Raw genomic sequence first — 20,347 nt, forward strand, 5'->3', positions numbered from 1 at the left:
GAACCCCCACATCCACCCCCAAGTCTGCCTCCCTCCTTCCCCGCCCCCCAGCGTGCACAGGGCACATCCCAAGGAAGGAGGGACCCAAGGCCCCCGGGACGACTCCTCTGGGGGTGGGCTGCTTGGGAGACATGGGGGGACTGGGCAGAGCTGGGCTGGGGAGGTAGGTACCTCTAATTCTGAAGTATCCAGGCTAGCCTTTTTGGAATACTTGAGGAAGTCCTGCAAGAAGCACAGAGAGGACATGATGGGGGCGAAGATCACACAGCAGCCAAGCAGCTAAAATCACTCCTGATGTGCCAGGCACCGGGCCAGATGCTTCAGCTGCGTTTCTTTCTCCCAGTAACTTGATGAAAAGACACCCTAACGTGGACTTCAAGCTGTAGCAGAGCAAAGTCAACAAATCTAAGCAGCTAAAGGCTCCCCTTTTTCTCCAAGACAGCTCTGGTCTCTGCAAACACCCAGCTTCAAAGTTTCATCTTCATATTCCAAGGAATCTCAATATATTTCAACAGTTACTTTTGTCTTGGAAGACCGTGTGGCTTTGCCTTTAATGGTGCTTAGGAATCAAAACCAATCGAGGGCTTCTGAGCCCGGTTGAGCCAAGCAACATTTGCTTCTGGGGACGGACATCTGAACTTCACCCAGGACCCCAGGAAGATGAGGGAACATGTAAGGTCAACAGAGCCAGGAAAAAGCATTAGTATCCAAAGATCTGTGGTGGGGGAAAAAGTTCCCTTCAACTAACATTTGGATGCAGACCCTGATGTAAACGAAAAATCGAGAAAATGGTGTAAGGTGCCTTATTAGATTCTAAGAAACTTACTCTGAAGTACTTAAAATCAGAAAAAGACTGCTTGATATTTTTTTACAGGCAAGAGGCCCTTCACCTGCCCAGACTTCCTTCCCCTCATGTGACCGGCCCTCTCGAGAACCGGCGCCTGAGGCCCGAGTCCGCACCGTCAGCCCTCACCTTCAGGAGCAGCTGGTATTTCATGATCCTCTGCACCGGTTTGATCAGCAGATCTGTGAGCTGCAGCCTGTGGCCAAGACGCTGCTTTAGGTCCTGGGGTTTTAAAGGAGGGGAAAAAAGGATCTTAAGTGTTGTCTTTTAAGGGCGATTGTCTAGTCCGTCTAATAGTCGGAAATGCTAACTACAGAGCAGGAAAGGTGGTGGGGAAAAAACCCAGCCAGGCCGGCCTGGTTTCTCAGAACGGCCACTTCACCGTCTTAGGGCCATTTCCAAAAGTCTTTTTTTGCTGGTTTATAGACAGACCTTCTTTCAATTGCTTTCTTTCATTCATATAAACACATGTTTTATTTTTAGGCTAAACGTTTAGATCATGAGTTATTCTGAATCTGTAATGAGTCTTCGGTTCAAAACTGCTTAAAAAAACCCTTTATTTTAACAATGACCCCAGTCTTCTGAAAGCTCAGGGGGACACACAAGCACAGATTGAACTCCTACTCATTTCTCTGATTTATAGGAAAGAAACCGGTTCAGAACGCTTATAACTGAGGCTAATTTCCTGAGACTTGCTTCAGTTCTGGGAAACATGATATTTTAATCTTTGGACATCGACTGTAACAAAAGATTCAGAAATACTTCGTTTCTGTCTCGGGTCTTACCTCAAAAAAGGTATCAATGTATTCTGAGACAATGTGCTCAGACTTTGGTTTATTTTGACAATAAACTATGTACATGTGCAACCTTCTCTCCTAGGAATGAAAAAGGCAAACAGATGGGTTAAAACAATTGGAAGTTCAACCAGAACATAAGAGCACATGCACATTTCAGCACATTCATAAAGGAAATTTTCTTAAAACTGTGGTTCAGGCCCGTGGGAGCACATTCCAGATGCATGACTAGGTCAGCACTCTGCTTTGTGGCCCCAAAAGCAGCCTTTCCTCGTTGCCCCTTAGGTATTTCAGACCCCTCACTTTACCCGGCAAACACCACGCGGGGGCAACGCGAGCTAATGCAGAATGACTGCCGCCCCCCAAATGGCCCAGCGGCCCTGGAAGCCCTGCCGGCTCTAATCCTCGAGAAAAGTCTCTTTAATCGCAAACGCTGAGGGCAGGGGGAGAAGTACGGAGCAAGCCGTCCTTTAATCCAGTGATGCTCAGTGTCGCATGCACACCCCTGGGGGCCCCCATCTTCCAGCTAACACCAAGACATCAGTTACCCCTCTCTCTGTGCTACCGTCTCACTGACGTGTGAAACCCGCCGGCATCTCGGCAGATGTCACCGTCACATGTTGGCAGACGACCGCCAGTTTCACCTCAGAACGACCCAGGTTCCATAATAAAAGTCAACGTTATTAGACCTCAACCACACAACATAGATCTTTTTAACGTTCTTGTGACAAAACAGAGCTCCTCATAACACTTCTGGTGCACAGGATGGTGGCCTCAGGCAAAACCATCTGTGACACTGAGCTGTGGCCTAAATTAACTGCTGGTGTTTGAGGGCCGCCGTTGTCACCCGAACAAAGGACGGACCCAGGTTGCAGTTACTTATACATGGCATCTGGCAGACACGTTCTGGAACGTGAACAAAAGCAGCGTGTCGTTTCGAGGCAAACTGGCAGTATCTGTTAATAATGAAACGCTGAGCTTTCACGGTCCAGACTGGAGTTCTGGAAAGCCCGCACCTGCCACTGGCTTCTCAAGGATGCCTGCGGGCTGGTCTAAGGGAGGGGCGGTGGCACGAGCAGTTCTGACCCGACAGTGGCACCAGACGCCTCGGCACCTGGAAGACCCGTCCAACCTGGGGCACCGCTGTTTCTGACTGAGCGGTGCGCGCGCTCACAAGCCGGTGCAGGGGGGAAGCCTGGGAGTGCGAGCCGCTCCAGCGGCCTCAAGTGCAACAGCACGGGAGCGCCCAGCAAGAGCTTTTCGGGCCCCAGTGGCGGCTGCCCTTCAGGACGGTATCACTTGGTCGAGGTGTGGGGTCACATCCCAGCAAACTACCCATGTTACTTAAGTGTATCAAAGTACTTGACCCTTTCCAGCTCGGTCTGTAGGAAGACGGGTTGTTTTTCATGTATTTCAACCACAAAAAATTCCACAATAGAATGAATGTAGAAGCAGATATTTTAAAAATCCATCTGTTTTCCATTAAGGCAGACATTCAAGAGATTTGCAAAAAATGCAAAAACTCTTATCACTGATTTTTTTTTTAAACACAGAAGAATTTCCTAAAGAGACCTTTAATGTGAACGCAGTTCAGATTTGCACATATATTTGGCTCCTACGAGAAACCTACTTTCTGCTTCGATACACCACCATCTTCCCCAAACACTTGTTCGTCCACGGACAGACACCCCCAGAGGTTCCTGCCTCAGGTCAGCCGCTGGTCCTCTGGCCACTCAGTCCTGCCCTGAGCGAAACGGCCGGGGCTGGTGACCAGGCAAGCAGGTCACTCGGGTACCAGAGGGGGGCCTAATTCCAATTCGCTGACAATGCTCGGTTTGATTTTATTCTTAACAGAAGCGCTTTTGTAAACTATCAGTGGGTTCTCCTTTAATCTGAAAAACCAGTTCCTAAGCATGACAACATCCGAACAGAACATAAATAATGTTATTGTACTGACATGTTTAACAAAAAGGGATCCTAGTTTTTCCGGATCTTCAAGGCACTTCTCCAACTCTCCTAAAAAAAAGCTGAAACAAGAAGAGAAGCATTAGAGCCATTTCCAATTTGGCCTTCTAATTTTAGACTAAGGTTTGTATTTCAAAATTGGGTTTTGACACCATCAACTGGAAAGCATAAAGTATGTACCTAAGAAATGTAACATGCACAGAAAACATTTTGTCAGGACAGGAACCCAAAGAGACACGCAGTTACAAAAGACAAGGCAGAATGAGACCATCCCTTGACTGGCACCCTTTCCTTCTCTTGGGCAATCCACATTTTTGGTCTCATTTTTCTTAAGAACACAAGCAATAATGTATCATGGCTGAATACTGAGGAAAAAATAAAAGTTTCAAAATGATTGGTCATTTTTATTTCTGAAAACTTGAGATTCATATTCATTCTATGATAAATTTTAAGGAGCTCAAATTGTGTAAGAATACTTAGTATTTTACTTTATTATTTTTCTTATTTAAAGTTTTTTAAAATTTATTTTGAGAGCGAGTGAGCGAGCAATCACATGGAGGAGGGGCTCAAACCCACGAACCGTGAGATCGTGACCTGAGCCAACGTCGGACGCTTAACCGACTGAGCCACCCAGGCGCCCTGTTTGGTATTTTACTGACCCGCAAACGGCACACCGATAAACGCTGTGTTGGATTTTCTGGCAGGCGCGCCCCCCCCCCCCGCCCCCCGCAGGTGGTCATCCCAGGAGCCCTGCGCGGTGTCTCCTCCCATCACAGCTCCCCGGCCAGACGGGGTGGTGGCCGACTAGACTAGCACCAATCCCTTCCTACAGTCAGGTTCACTGTAGGTTCTTGGAGGTCTACAAATTAGCTGTGTCTGAAGGTGACCATTCTTCATCTAGGAGTCCACCTGAATTAGGTACTATGGGGGAAGAGGAGAATGATGACCCTGTCCCTGGGTTCCAAGGGTTTACACTCTATTAGGACAGAGAAATTGAGAAATAATGAAACCCTACTTGACACACAGGCCACGACGACCCCTCCCTGGATCTGCACAGGAGTTTACAGTTTACAAAGCACGCTATCTGCGAGCAGGAGGGAGCACGTCTGCCCAGAGTGACAAGGTCTAATGGAGAGTGACCATTTGACCCAGGCTTTGACGGGGAGAGGAACGTGAAGGTGACAGGATCATGGGAACAGAACGGCGCAGCTGGAACATTCCACAACCATATCAACAGCTGGCATTAAGCAATCCGTAGATGGGTAAGGATTTTTTTTTTTTGCATGTGCTAAATATTTAATTTTCAAAACTAAAACTCAAGCTGAAAGTTCTTTGAATAATGTACCCTTAGATACATCATTTTATATGCATTTTTAGGGTAAGGATTTTTAAAATTAGGAGTCTAGGTTGGTTAAGCATCCAACTCTTGATTTCGGCTCAGGTCATGATCTCACGGTTTGTGGGATGGAGACCCGCGTCTGGCTCTGTGCTGACAGCCTGGAGTCCACTTGGGACTCTCTCTGCCCCTCCCCTGCTCGTGCTTGCCTATTCTCACTCTCTTTCTCTCAAAATAAATAAAGTAAACTTAAAAAAAGATTAGCAGTGAGGTGACCTGAAGGGGCAAATGTGGATCTCCTCCTGATTGGGACGGGGTGACAATGTGCGGGGCTCAAAATCTGATTGTCATGTGTAGTCAGGTCTATTCTTTCATTAAAATTCTTGGAAACACCAGTATCTTCAAAACCCTCTAAAATAATTTGTAATTACTTAAGTGATGGCTGCAATTCTCATGAGAAGCCTTTCCTGAAGCTTACTGGGCAGCGTGTCAGCTCGGGCCCCCTCACCAAACCCCGTGCGGTGGGGCGAGAAGGCCCCCTTGTGTGTGGAGGGTGGCGGCACAAGGAAGGGACGCCAGTGGCTCAAGGTCAGGGCCAGGCTCTGAACTCAGGCAGCGTGGCTCCGCGCTGGCGCTTCCTCCCACCCCGGCGGGCTCCCGGGACGGCCCAGCACACCGAAAAGACCCTCCCCGGCCATGAGCCGCTACCACAAAACTCCTTGGCACGTCCTGTTTCCTCTGCGCCAGCTGCCTCCACGACGTTACAGGTCATGAAAGGAGACGAAGCCGTAAATGCCCGTTACCATCTGCCCGACACGGGGCAGCTCAGCCAGGGTGACGGGCGTGCGCACCATCGAGCGCGCGGCGTGCTTTACGTACTCTCTGTGCCAGTCATAAATCTGGTGGATGTTGCCGAATACAATCTTGTCCTTCCCTTTCATGTCATCAGGGACGCCATCTTCTTTCATGAGAGCCATGTAGCCCTGTGAGCAGTGACAGGACAGTTTGCTTCAGTGAATGTGCTGGAGTCTAACAGTGACTTAGAGATCAGCAGTCGTAACAAACACAACACACAAGTGCACGAGTGGCCTCGTCACCCTTTCTTTACTTAAAAACAAGCAAAAATCCTGTACGAAAAGTGCCTTCCACCGGCCCCTCATGTGCGGTGGTACGCACTGCCATGACCTGCTCCCCTTGAACTCTGTGGAATTCATAGCTGCAAACTCTTCTGAGGAACCAAGACATCTAAATGCAAGTGGTTTCATAAAAACAAGTCATCTTACCTGCTTGTAAACACTAAATATTTGGCGGGAAACGTATTTCCTCTGTTCTCAGCATAATATAAACAGATTCCCTTCTCTTTTTTGAGTTATCTAACATAAGTATTTGATTTTTTAATGTAATTCATTAAATAAGAATTTAATAATATTCCTTTCATAAATTAATTTTTTCACAATAGCTGATTAAATATGTTGCTAAACTGTGGCTTACACCTTCCATTTAACTTGAATGCGATTCAGCCTTGGCTTGACTCTCTTAAGTAATTCAAGTTACTTATTTTACTGTTAACCACAAGCACAGACACATGAAGCTTGCTGCGTCGTTTGTGACACTGCTGTAAAAGGTGTTACGTCTAATGGAACGAACACCCAGAAAGTATTCTCCTAGATGTACCTGCAAAGCTGGAAAGAATAATCAGTAGTATTTTATGCTAGAAAAACAGTTTTTTGCTGAGTCAAGTTTACAAAGAGGACTCTGCCCTGAACTTCAGTGCCAGGGACAAATAACCCCGGAGATGGGCCTTGATCCAGGATGCACGGCGGTGGTTTTGTTTTGGCAACACGGTGTGCAGCAACTTCTGAGCAATACGGCACTGATGCATCTCTTCTGAGAAAAGTGCAAGCAAGTGGCCCGGGGCAGCGACAGCGCAGTCCTGGAGCCAGGTGGACTCAGCATGGATCTGAGGCCCCAGCTGGCCACACTGACTTGTTCAACCTGTGAGCTCTCCCATCTCTGTGGGGATATCCACTCTTGTAAATCATTAAAGGCAAGATCCCCAAATAATAAATACAGTGGTCAGATATAATAACTTAAAAAACTTCATTGTACAAAAAGATGATTGTGTCAAAGACGCATTTTGTGAAAAAAAAGCATTTAAAGGTGAATATAGATTAAGGATAATTGGCTCAATGTCATTTTTCACAAACTTGGTTTTCTTAGGAGGCATTAAATGTTTTTAAAGCTTTCGAGAAGGATTGGTGTTAACGTGTCAAATATGATACTCCCTGACAACTCCTGGTGTCTGATCGAGGTTATTAAACCTCTGAAAACACGTACCTCCACAACACAGCCAAGGTCCCGCACATAGTCACGCTCTGTCTCCACTAGTTCTTGCAAAACATAGCTGGAAAGGGAGAAAAAAAAAACCAGTGTTACCAACCCAACTCATTTTCTAAGTGAATTCTTTAGTACTTTGCTTTTGTCAGGCCAGATTCCTATTGGACCAGATATATTGTGATAGATCAAATTTACACAGTTGGGTCCCCGATGCCTGAATGTCCCAAATCACTTACAGGTTCATGTACATGACCATGTGAGCTGCGGGGTCCGATCACAAATACAGACAGTAAAGAGAGCCTCAGACATAAATTTGTCATAAAGGCATGGCGTTAAAGGAAGCAAGTTTGCTTTGTTTTGAAACAATTATTTTAAGCTTCACTGGACATAGAAGGGAACATTTAATTCGGACATTTAAAGCCCTGGGTCTGATCACTCATCCAGAAGTGTGTCCGAAGGCTCATAACTGTCTAAGGCCTCTTCGATAATAGGAATCAGGTGATCTGAAAGGCAAAGCATCCTGGCTGGCCTTGAAAAGGTCTGTTGGGCTGTTCATTCAACCAGCCCCGAGAGGGCATCTCATGCCCGATATGGACTGCGGGGAGAGAGCGCTCAGGAAAACCCAGTCTCTCCCCTCACGCAGCATCCAAGTTTTCCCTCTTCTCCAAAGGCAAGTTTACGCCTTTTGTGATGTTTTCCAGGACTCTTTTTACCATATGTGGCCTTACTGGAACTGAGACCCTATCATGAAGGTGTGTTTGAAAAATAGTCCAAGTTTTGGGATCGTATCTGCTTTTATGCTGCTTTCTTTTCCTTCACAACTATGTGTACGACAGAAAGCACGGCAGTCTCTCCCTAGAAGTGACAGGAGATATGCTGCAGTCACTCATAAATACAGGACACACGTGCAAATAACAAAACTGCAACGACAGGGGCACCTGGCTGGCTCAGAGGGAAGAATGTGTGACTCTTAATGTCGGGGTTGTGAGCTCAAGCCTGACGCTGGGCACAGAGCTTACAAAACAAACAAACATTTTCCAAACTGTAAAAAACAAACCCAGGGAACACCCGCACCCTTGCGGTTCTGAGACATTTCCCAACATTTATACAATTATTCAAGGAGAGGCCCTGGATCCTCCTGTTGCACGGATTCAGAAGTGAGCCCCAGTCACACTTCTGAAGGGGACAACGACCAGAGGAGAGCTGATGGTGGCACTGGAAACATCTCTTACTGCCGTCTCTTTAAGGAGCTGGACTTCCTTTCTTCCATCTCATCGATGGGCGAGGAGGAGGAGAGAAGGGAGTTGTCGGAGGGGTTGAAGGAGGGGCTGCTGCTGTCTCCCTGGTCAACGAGGAGCGAGCTGGGCCGGTCCTCCAGCGCCTGAAAAAAGACCAGACGGCCAGTCATGTCTCCACGAGACTGAAATGAGGATCGGAGAACCTCATAAGCCAGAAGATGCAGAAGGCCGGACTGTAAAATGAGAAGATCTATCTTTGTGATATTACATGGTATTTGGTAACCAAAAACCCCCACTATGAATACCAAAACGGAGCAAGAGGAGCTGGGTACACGAGAGAAGTCGGAACAGAAAGGACCGTGAATTCATATGCGTTCACATATTCTATTTTTTGTCACCACATAACTAGAAATGGCACAACTTGTTTACAGCAGAGCGCTGCCCCCATCTCTGGATGTATCACGTTATTTCGAATGATGAATTTAGCCATTTTCTTTCGGTTAAATTCCTGTCAAGTGTGCGGGATCTCCTCCGACAGGCCAGCCTGAGCTGGGCACATCACCCGGGGCCCTTGTGGGCAGCTGCACAGCAAGGTCGGCGAGCTGCATTAAAGAACACGGGCCTTCTTCCTTCATCGCCCTTGAGGCCTTGACTCCCAGGTGGGCGCACAGAGTGCCCCGCAGAACGGATCTGTCTGGATATTTGCAACTTCCTTCTTCTTTGGCGGAGGCAGCTGTCAGGCCGTCCCGATGACGCATCCTAGACTCTCTCCCACACTGGATTTTGGTTCCACGAGTGACTGTTTTCAGTGTCGTATGCCCTGCAGAACCTCAAACAAAGCTCTGCAGGTGTTCAACACATTAGACTTGAACATGGACTTCTGTCCCTGGATTAATGTGACAATGGTTAGCAGCTGATGGCTTTCTCGTTGGTGCATATTAACTGTGCTTCTTACCCCGAATTCCTGAAGCTCCTAGGCGGATGGGTGACGGTTCTTCTAAAATTCCCGAAGCACCCAGCTGGAGATGCAGACATGATCAAGGGATGTTTTATCAATTGAACTGGGAAAATGTGATTAGCTTGTCTTCAAACAAAAAGCTAAATACAAACTGCAGGAACACTTAGTATTTCCTATCAAATCCAAACCTCCAGTGCCTGTCCAGTTTCCTCACCCGGAGAGTGGCAGACCAATGCGGACTTCTTCACTAACAACAGCTCTGAGGACACAAGCTCCGTCTACGGAATGTCGCTCCCCAAACCCACAGAGCTGCGGAAGCGTACCAACTGCAGCGCGCATTTGTGACGAATAGTCAAGGAACGGGGCTTGATGAGAAAACAGCACTCTTCTTTTTAAATAAACAGCGTTTGACCTTTACTGGAAGGCAGCACTCTGCGGGAAGTAACAGGGTTTTGCTCTGTGCTCGCGGACCAGGGAGACGGGGGTCTGGAGGAGGAAGGGGATGCCCTGCACTGCCTCCCGTCTAGAGCTGCGAGGAAACAGCTGATGCTCATCAGATTCAATTCTGCTCCTTTCAACGGTGATTAAACAGAAAGTGGTGGTTTTGTTTTGGCAACACGGTGTGCAAAACCATCCTGGATCAAGTGGTGGCCTTGACTGGTGTTTGGGAAGCTCCCGTCTCCGGCTGGTGGAGTCCATCCCCAAAGGACAGGGGCGCTGGGCGTGGCCCCAGCGGGGCAGCCAGAGGGGGTGCCGACGCCCCAGCAGGACGTGATTGCGGTTCGGCGTTCCTGCCCGCTCCCTTCCATGCTGCCCGCCGGTGACCGGGGAAAGGTCACCAGGGGACCGGAACTCCTGGGACGCCACAGATTCGGATGGATTGTTTTCGAATCACTATGGGTTTGGTGGTGTCTTGTGGGCAGGTCCTCTCTGTTCCTGAGATGTGGACAGGTCCACACAGACAATCACCTCTTCTAAGGTTTTGGTAAATTACCGTTTCATCCAGGTTGTGTGTGACATTTACTTTCAAAGAGCCTAACAGAGGCTGCGACGATGATTTTAATTTCCTCAGTTTGCCTCTCCCATATAATTCCTTGTTTTGTGAATTTGTGCTTCCTTTCCATCTCTTGAGGTTACCCGATGCTTATTACTTCTTTAAAGAACACATTTTAGGTTTTATTATTGTACTCTTTTTCTGTTTTCCAACTCATTAATTTCTGTGGTTTTTCTAGTATTCTTGAGGTAGATGTTTATTTCACTTATTTTCATTCTTTCTCCAATCTCCCTTTATATTTAAATCAACGAAGAAAAGAAAACCCCAGAGTCAAGTTCAAACAGTCCCCGTGGCTGTCGGCTGCTACCGCCCCATTGCCGATGTGCAGCCAAGAGGCCCCATCTTCCAAATACCAGCAGGATCAGGAATGTGTGGATGAGAGAGAGGCCGAAATCCCAGGAAACAGTTTTCAGGGTAGTTTTTATTGTTCAGATCGACTCTGCAGGTTTTAGGGTTAGGTTCAGTTGCCTGGATGTCGCACTGCACAAGAGGGGCACAGCTGCCTCCCACTCCAGGAGGCTAACATGCAGCTTTTGAAGGATAACGAATTCAGTGTGCACATCCTATTACAAAGGCGCCAGAGCCAGAGAGGTCGCCCACAAGAAACCGGGTGCGGAGACTCTGGACCCCCGGCACAGGGTTAAGTGTGCAGGGGGAGTTCTGGGTCACACGAGCAGGGCGGGTTAAAGGGTATGAACATGACTCAGAGTTTTCACTGACAAAAAGTAGTTTTTGTTTGACATCAGAGGGTTAGTGACAGGAAATCAACACACAGCAACGTGTCCCCTGAGCCAGAAAAAGAGGGCAGAATCTAGATTACATCCAATGGACAATGAAGTCGGGTGAGTCCATCACAAGCAGCATAAACAGGGCCCTCCCGCTGGGGAAGGGCAGGCAGTAGCGACTCCGGCCGTGTGGACGGAACCGTGCTAGTGGCGCAGCAGCAAACAGCACTTGCACCGGGCGAGGAGCGGAGAGACACAGGCTCAGAGAGCCCAAGCGTAAGCAGCGGTGTGTGAACACAAGTCTACCTGACTCCAAAACCTACGCCCTTTCCACGACGCCAACAGCTTTAGGCCTGTTAACTGAAGGAGAGACGTGAGTGAGTAGAAAGAACTCAGTTTCAACTGGTCAAGTCAATGCCTTAAAACTGAAAAGAAGGAATAAAACAGTAAGAGCTGAACGAAACCAGAAACCATGTCGTAGGACTCCTCTGCGTTTGAAGTCCACCTGAATTACTTAGAAATCAATCTCTGCTCACTTAAAACGGAACGCAATTTCAGTACATGCACAAAAAAGGCTGGTGGGCTGACGAAGGGCTGCCTCAGAGGGCTGCTTGGGAAAACTACTTCAATTACTGGACACGAATCATTTTAGGATCATTTTAATGATCATGTAACTGAGGAGTATAAATGACTGTTTTTAAAAACGTTTAAGGGTGTCTGAAAGCTCACTGGGTACAACTTAAGTACCCTTGGGTTAGACCATCAATCAAGTGGTCTCAGAGACAGCCAGGATGTGGTTTAGCTCAGTTCGAAATGCAACGATCCCAAATTTCTGACCAGTGGAGTCAAGTTCTTGGGTTATCCACCACGTACTAGCAATCTTCTTAACTTCCAGGCCTATCATGTCACTTTCAGAACATGACAGCCTGGGAAGAAATTCCAGTGATGGCAGAGTGAGCCATCCTGAGTTTTTCTTGATAGAATTCCCATGTGACTGAGTCAACTACAGTTTCATGAGTTTGGAAGTGTCTGAAGGTCTGCCGAGGGTCAGTGGTACCTAGAGATAAGTTGACAGTTTCTTTTCAGCCTTTGATTAGAATAATCAGATGTTTGGAAAAACAAAAAAGATGAGACGATTGATTAGAGGCTGTCTATGGGTAGAAGAAATGGGAATGATGTAACATTGCCCAGTTAATATCTGATGGAAGGAAGATAAATGTCTAACTTTAAAAAGTATACTCTTTGGGGCGCCTGGGTGGCTCAGTCGGTTAGGCAGCCAACTTCAACTCAGGTCATAGTCTCACAGTTTGTGGATTTGAGCCCCGCATCAGGCTCTGTGCTGACCATTTGCTCAGAGCCTGGAGCCTGCTTCTGATTCTGTCTCCCTCTCTCTCTCTGAATGTCCCCTGCTCACCCTCTGTGTCTCTCTCTCTCTCTCTAAAATAAAGAAATGTTGAAAAACATTAAAAAAAAAAGTATACACTGATCTGGCAATCCCAACGTTGGAAATCTATCCTACAGATATAACCACACACGGGTTTACAGTTGGGCAAAACTGAAAATAACTTTATACAAACACATACACACACACACACACGTATTATTATTATTATTGTTGTTGTTAGGGACTTGTTTAAATTAATTATAGTATAAAGAGGTCTCTGCCCCTTACTGGCTGGTTAAGTGTTTAAACTCTGTGGCTTTAGTTTCTTCATCTGTAAAAAATGACAATCGTGTGTACTTACCTCATCGGGCTCCCAATGTGTTAAATTATGCTCAGCACTTGGAACAGTGCCGTTTTAGCTAAGCCCCTGCAGGCGAGCGCTGCGTCCGCACAGTGTCCCGTGGCAGAGCTACTGCGGGAGTGAAGTCAATCTCTATGTACTGAAGTGAGAAGATCTGAGGATACACTAACTCTCAGAATCTTAAAAACGCCACGAACCCACTTTGAAAGAAAGAGCAGGTGCAAGCACCCTGTCCCCCTCACTTCCCCGCGTACGTGCGTGCTTGCGGAGAAAATGTCTGGAGGGAAATCTACCAAACTGATCACAGGGGTCACCTCTGGAACGTGGACTGGGAGGAGGGGCTGGGGGCTTTATTTTCAGTGACTCTTAAAAGATGTCAAGTCACTTCACGGGAGTCGTGGGATCTACTAACAACAATGTTGTTACCAGTAATGGTTTTTCTACTTCATAGGAAAACTGGACACACAGAAATTAATCGCTTTGGATCAGTTAGAAGCAACGCACACCTCTCTACCTTCAAGTCAGTATTTTTATTGTGGGGCCTTTATTAAATGAATCCAGGCTGACCAACTAGAAATGCAGAGGTCACTCAGAAAATAAAGACCTTACATAACTATGCAAGCTCTTCTCTCCTGTACACTGTAAACCCAGAACAAAGACCGAAGAGACAGCAAGAGGAACTGTCAACCTGTCTGCGGTGCACTGAGCCGGCACACCGTGGGCGTGGTGGTGTTGGCACCGCCATCAGGGCGGGTGCGGAGCAGATCAATCTTGGCTCCCGGGAGGCACCTCGAATCTCCCGGGACGTCTGCCTACTAGGAATGTCTGTTTACCGAGGGGCCTCTGTCCAAGACCGAGTCTATGCCAACAGTGTGACTCTTGCTGGGGGCCACACTGGATACTGATTTCTGGAGGGCGGGGGACAAAGGGGAGCCACGCAAGCAGTCAGTCTTGCATATGTGACTGAGTTCAAGTAAACACTCTGGACACCAGGGCATGGGCTAGCATCCCTGGTTGCCTTGACTCTCCATGCAGACTGACCTGCAATGATGGCAGACACCACCAGCTGGGGACGTCAGTGCACTGCACGTCCCCACCGGGAGGGGACAGCTGGAAGCCTGGACCCCATCCTGTGCCACCTCCTCCCCGGCCGATTCGAATCTGTCCTTTCACGGCATGCACAACTGTGGGTGTAGCCCCTTCTGTGAGTTCTGGGGCTCAGTCAAGCCAATTACTGAGCCTGAGGGGGATGTTGGGGGCCCCTGAACGTGCACGTGGTCAGAGGGGAGGGTGGCCTCAGGGTCCCCTCCTGGGGCCTCCTGGGTGACATGCCCCAAGCACATTCGGCAGCCCTGAGAGCGGTCCCCAAAGCTCAGACTCGCTGCGGGAAGCCTTACCATCTTGCTCTTCACGAGTTCTTCAATTGCACTCACGAGCTCGGCCGCACTGGGCGTCTCGGAGCCGGTGGGGCGCGCCAGCAGGCGGGAGGCGGCCTGGGGGGGGAATGCCTCACGTTAGTCACTGCACAGACAGTGCATTCTGCTGCAAGCTCTTTCTCAAAGTAATTCCAGACAAAAAGACCACAAGTTTGTCTTTGTTTGCATTTATTTAAAGTCATCCTTTTAAATTTACAATATTCTGACATGAAATATTAAATAAAACCTGTCTGGGGTACATGTGCGAAGCAGACAAAGTCTGTTTCTAATCGTCAGCCGTGTAACATTGTAACGGCTTTCAAAGAGGTGACTGGGCACGGGGGATTCTCACTACAGCTTTCGCAACTGCCAGCAAGGCTAGCGGCTAAGCAGAAAAAAGTCCGGAATCTGATCAACGCAAGAATGAAAAGGCTTAAGGTTCTAATGAGTGAATCCTTAAATAGCCAGGAAAACAAAACAGGGTACTAGGAATGGCTTTCCTGTGTTTACGGGGTTAAAAGAAAGAAACCGGGAAGAAAAGGGAAGGAGCCAGGTGCACGGACCAGACAGGGAAGAGGGGGACACGCTCACCATTTTCGGTGCCATCCATTCCCCACTGATTAGTGCAGATACAGGAGAGCTGAGGCCTCACAAGCCACCAGATGCCATTTATGGCTAGAGTCGGGGCGGGCGGGGGGACACGGGGTTTCAGGGAGGGACTACTGAATTCGAGTGTCAGTAATTAGCAAACATGGTGTGTTTGCAGATTACTCGTGCCATCGATCAACTGGAGACTAGAAGAGGGGCATAATATGAACCTTGCTTCATATTAAGGACAGCGGAGAAGCATGCAACACACGGCTGTCCTAACGATGCGTTTCTCACAGGAGACAGATATGGATTTGTACGGTCATAACAAGGCTTTTACATAATGGGGGTCCATGTATGCGCTTTGCAAAACAAATGGTGGTTTGGTCTAACGAAATCTGGAATATGGAGTGAAGAAAACGAAGAAAAAAATTCAAATGGAGAGGTAAGGAAACTGAGCCAAAACAGACACAGAACACAAATCAACATAATGCTGCAGTGAAAGTTTACAAAAAGAGAAAACAGAACAAAACAAAATATTAGTCACAAGGTAATATACTCGCCGGGACTATCACTACAGATTTTTGCAAATGGAGAACCGCTACCAATCATACCCAATGAGGTGGCAAACCAGAGTACACCGTGCCCCCCCCCACAAATGGAGAAAAATTCTCTTCTTGGGGGAACAAGCCCACCAGGCCGGCCACCTCACTTTGGCTAGCCAGCAGATTTAAGAAATTTCAGTTTTCTGCTTTAAAAGAAGAGATCACTTAGAATGCCACAAAATGGGTATTGTCTGAGAAACGACACGCTCCCATTTCTGCTGGGGCTGCTCTGTGCAGGGGCGAGGGCCCTCGGTCACCTCGCCTCGGCTCCCGCAGCACGAGGCCGGCACCTCAGATGCCCCCAAACTCCAGACTCCAACCCGAGCCGCGTCCCTGGGCCGAGGCCCGCAGCGCCCTGACCGTGCGCTCGGCACCGCACAGCCGGAGGCGGGGGATGGCCGCCCACGTTAGACTCCTGTGTGGCCTGCCTTGGCCGCACGCCGGCCAGTCGCTGGGCCGGGCCAGAGTCCCGGTCACAAAACACGGGCCATCCAGCAAATGACCGTGTTAGCACGGAAGCGGGAGTCAGGGAAGGAAAAAGAGGAAGAATGGGGGAAAATGATGAAAACATCTGTTTCATTCAGAAAACTTAGTTACTGCCAAAAAGGAAAAAATCTCCAGGAAGGACTTCGGAGCACGGTTTTCAACACCTGCCAGTTTGGGGAGCACCCTGGGGCCAGAAGGCAAGAGGATGTGCAGGCCAGTTACCGGGCTTCCTTTTCGGGACTTTAGGGCTCTTACACCTGGGGTGCACAAAGCCGGTTTACATTAGGTAAAAACTAACAAACAAACGAAAACCCGAGATTGGCATGAGGCCTCCGCGTACACCCAAAGAGGAGATTCGTGGTTGTGGACTGACCCCTCGCCGTGACGCCGCTCCCGCACCCCACGTGGTCCCCGGCCCTCCCAGGGAGGAACGGACAGCAGGACTAGTCATCTGACAGTAACGCCCGGGCACAAAGACGCCTGGCGGAGAGAGCGAGCCAGCCTTGTGCTCGTTCAGGGCCGCGGGGCCAAGACTGCATAAGAGTTCTCGGACTCCTCTCTCAGGGACCCTGGTCAGTGCAGTGAAGGACAGGAAAGTTTGAGGCCACGGCTACTAAGGCGCTATTAAAATCGCAGCGAAGGTACTTGTATGAGCGCACGTGCAGGAGAAAGCACACGCGCCGGCCTACTGCTTGAGCTAAGCTGACTCCGGTGTTCACACTCGTGGGGTGAAAGCAGGCCACACGCTCACGGCCCGGGAGTCACCCACGGCTGCCCTGAGGGGGGTGCTCGGTGGCACGGGCCCCTACCTTGTCGTCCTGTGAGTCGGGCTGCAGCAGGCTGTGCTGTTGGATGGCCATGGGCGGGGGGAGAGGCACGGCGTCGGCCCCCTCCTCCCCTTCCTCCTCCCCGCAGCTCTGCATGCCCGACGAGGAGGACTTGGAGAGCGTGCCGCTGCTCAGGCCCTCGTTCCGGCCCCTCTGAAATCAAACCAGCATTTGCTCGTTATCTTCCGGGCCCGAACGTCATCGTCAGATCACAGAAAGGAGCCCCAAGGGGCCGACAGGGGGTAAGTACAGCCGGGACAGGGATGGAGGGGACAGAAATCAGGAGCAAGCTCTTTCCACCCCTGGTGGGAACTGCTCGGCCCTTCCTGCAGACCAGCTACCGTGCTCGCAGACCTGAACGGAAGAAGGGCCCCCGTGCGGGTCTTCTGAAGGGACCGCCAACCTCCTCCGTTAGCTTCGAACACATCCCGCCGTCAACCACCACCCCTTCCCCGGACACCAGCTCCAAAGTTGGAACCCTTAACAACTCTCTTTCAGTTCCTTTGATCTACCTCCATTCCGTTTCTGGGAACTTGCTAGAACAAAATTCACTGGAATTATAATGGCATAACAACTAATACGATTCAAAATGCACTGGAAGAGTCTGAATTTAGTCTCACATCACTTTTACTCTGCTTTCACTTTTGGAAAAATTGCTAGTTTTATTTGTACTAAGAGGACACAGATGTAGAAAACAGACAGATGAGGACATAATAAACCACACAGTGTGGTGAAAACCCAGGGCAGAACATGCTTGGGAAAAAAGCAGCAGAAACCTTGTGTCTGCAAAGTAAATTAAAAGATACAAATCTTATCCTTTCTGTCCGCCTTTTTCTGTTTTTGAGGGAGCCGGTGGGGCTGGGTCTCAGTTAAAAACCCAGAGGACTCCTCACTGCCACCACCAGCCCAGCAGCTTAGCTGGGGGTCACGGAGGGATTCTGTTCTTGCGGAGTAACGTAAAGCTCCCCACCCCTGGATGAGAAAAGAACTTGGAAAAAAAATTCCTGGCTGACCAATACACATTTGTCTTTAATGACGTGGGAATGAGCCAGTGTTTGCTGGTTAGCAAAGTGACTTGGCCGGGTGATTCTAGGGGGGAGGTGGGTCGGATGTGAAGTGTGGCCTCTGCACGTCTAAAGCTGGGGCTCTGCCTGCAGATGCTGTGCCCTCGGTCAAGGCCAAGCTCAGGGGCCGCCTGCACCTTCGGCAGCTTGAGCGGCACCTCCTGGCTCATCGGCGGCAGTGGGACCAGGGACCGGGAGTGGCTGGGGCGGCATGGCGCCTACTTCCCTCTGGAGCAGGCCCAGGGGAGCGCTCGCTGTCCAGGCCCCTTCTCGGGAGCCACCGCATGTCCCGGCCAGGTCAACGTGCAGCTGCTCGGGCCCGCTGTCCCCCCCGCATCCAGTGTGCTGACAGGGTGGAACCAGCGGATGGTCCCGGGGACGTACGGGAGACAGAACTGAAGGAGCCTAGTCACACGACAGGCAAGCACCCCCCCTCCCCCCGACGAAGACAGGGGCTCTGACCTCCTCCACCGTCTCGTCCTGCGGGGTGGCCGCGCTGTCGTCCGAGTCCTTCTGAGAGCCGGCATCAGCGCTCTTGCGGACCTCCCTGCTCTTCTTGTGCTTGTGCGCCAGCTTCTTCACGTGCCCGTCGGCCTTGCCACTGCTCAGCCGCCGCACCGGACTCGTCAGCCACTTGCGCAGCGTGTTGCCCGGGCGCTTGGGGCCCGGGGAGCTCTGGGCGCCCATCATGTGGGGCTGCAGAGAGGCCACTGAGGCGGGTGGGCTGGCGTCATTGCTGGAGACGGACAGCGAGTCTGCAGGGCGAGAGAGACACAGCAGGTTGCATCCGGCAGCCTACAAACGGGTCCCACCGCTGTCCTGGTGGCGCCCCCTGGGCGACACGCCGCATGTGGGGTGCGGGTGCCCAGCTGTGCAGACCACCCACCTGCGGTTTGGAAACAAGGGAAGGGAAGGTCCGCTCTCTCATGCGCACACCTGTCAAAGCTTTACTGAGCCCGAGTTGTTCCCAGAGACGGTTCTTCTCAGGACGTACCGCTCCCCCCCCAAACCCCAAGTCACCAACCCCCCGAAGACCAGGATCCCTCCATCACATAGACTGAAGATTCTGAAGGAAACTAAGAACTCATCCTGATGCATAGAAGATATTAGTTTGACTCGCTACTAGTGAAAAAAAGTACGCCTCTGTAAATAAACGTGGACGTGTACACGCACCCACATCAGAAAGGATCTGACCTGATCAGACTTCGGGACAAATGAAACCCATCTGGAAAGCTGTGTCTAGAGCGAAGTCAGCGGCTGGGAAGGGGTAATGCTGGCTGGCTTAGTGGGAGCTCCGGCCTGGGGCCAGATTGTAAGAACTATGCAGGCATGGGTTTGCTCTTGGCCTCGAAGTGACTTCTCATGTCAAAGTAAATACCAGCAGCAATTAACAAAAGCAACAACACATTTTTTAAAAAAAAGAAATGTAAGGGGAAGTCTTCCTCAAATAACCAAAAATGCTTTACAGAAAACATATCCAAGTGAATCTTCTCATTGGATCTCAAAAATTCAAGAGTGTCAACCCTGAACTGTTTGTGTAGGAGGAAAAAAGAAATCTAAAAAGGCTTAGAAGACAGCTGACACTGACCACATCCAAGCATTTATGAGGAAGTACTTTACAAACCAGTAAACAGTGACCTTGGACCCTGCCTGGCCCTTTCCTGAGAACCGGACTCGAGGGTGTCAGGGTAGCGAAATGGAGAAAAACGCTTAATGCTTTAAGCAACGGAATGAGGAAAAAGATAATTCACTACATTATTATTTTCTTAAATCTTTTGAAGCCTGAAAAATATACTGAAATGACTCGGAGACGATCCTATGCTACACCTGCCTCCACGGGGCTCACCTCGGTGGCACTGGAGACACTGTGTGCTGCAGTAACAAAGCAGGAGAGCTAATCCCTGCCGATCCTGTGATTATACGCGAGAGAGTCAACAGCAGTGTCCCACTCCTGCTGCAGCAGGCGGTCCTGGTCTAACTGCCATCTCATTCTTCCCCGGCCCAAGCTTTGCATGGGTGGACGGCATAATCTTCACAGAGGACACATTTCGGGCAGGATCGCTCATTCTTAAATATCTAGATTTTCTCAGAGCCAGACTTTGGTCAAAACGAATCAATACAGTATTCAGTCGAGTAAAAACTTTTCGCTCTGTGTGTGTGTGCACAGACGTGTGGATCTATATTCATTTGTTTATGACTTTATTTTAAAATGAGAGTCACTACAATGTTTTTCCACATCTCTCCTTTTCCTCAGGGACCATCTCAAGAGGCAGGAGAGAATGAACCTTTAAGCTGGCCACAAGCACACACTAAGTACTTTCTAGAAATTTTCTCAGGCGCTGGTTTAGGATAAAGGGCAAACAGGG

At 49.4% G+C, this 20,347-nt stretch overlaps 1 protein-coding gene across 1 annotated transcript in view; it reads right to left on the bottom strand.

Moving 5' to 3' along the window:
- Nucleotides 1-20,347, bottom strand: part of TRIO (trio Rho guanine nucleotide exchange factor) — a 197,873-nt gene that overhangs the window by 23,048 nt on the left and 154,478 nt on the right. Inside the window, 10 exon segments of the mRNA XM_029941284.1 lie at nucleotides 172-222; nucleotides 974-1,066; nucleotides 1,630-1,719; nucleotides 3,596-3,665; nucleotides 5,819-5,922; nucleotides 7,277-7,343; nucleotides 8,509-8,657; nucleotides 14,394-14,489; nucleotides 16,900-17,070; nucleotides 18,444-18,736. Of these exon segments, the coding sequence (XP_029797144.1) occupies nucleotides 172-222; nucleotides 974-1,066; nucleotides 1,630-1,719; nucleotides 3,596-3,665; nucleotides 5,819-5,922; nucleotides 7,277-7,343; nucleotides 8,509-8,657; nucleotides 14,394-14,489; nucleotides 16,900-17,070; nucleotides 18,444-18,736 (1,184 nt within the window).

Source organism: Suricata suricatta, chromosome 6, assembly GCF_006229205.1.
Source record: "Suricata suricatta isolate VVHF042 chromosome 6, meerkat_22Aug2017_6uvM2_HiC, whole genome shotgun sequence".
Taxonomy (NCBI): domain Eukaryota; kingdom Metazoa; phylum Chordata; class Mammalia; order Carnivora; family Herpestidae; genus Suricata; species Suricata suricatta.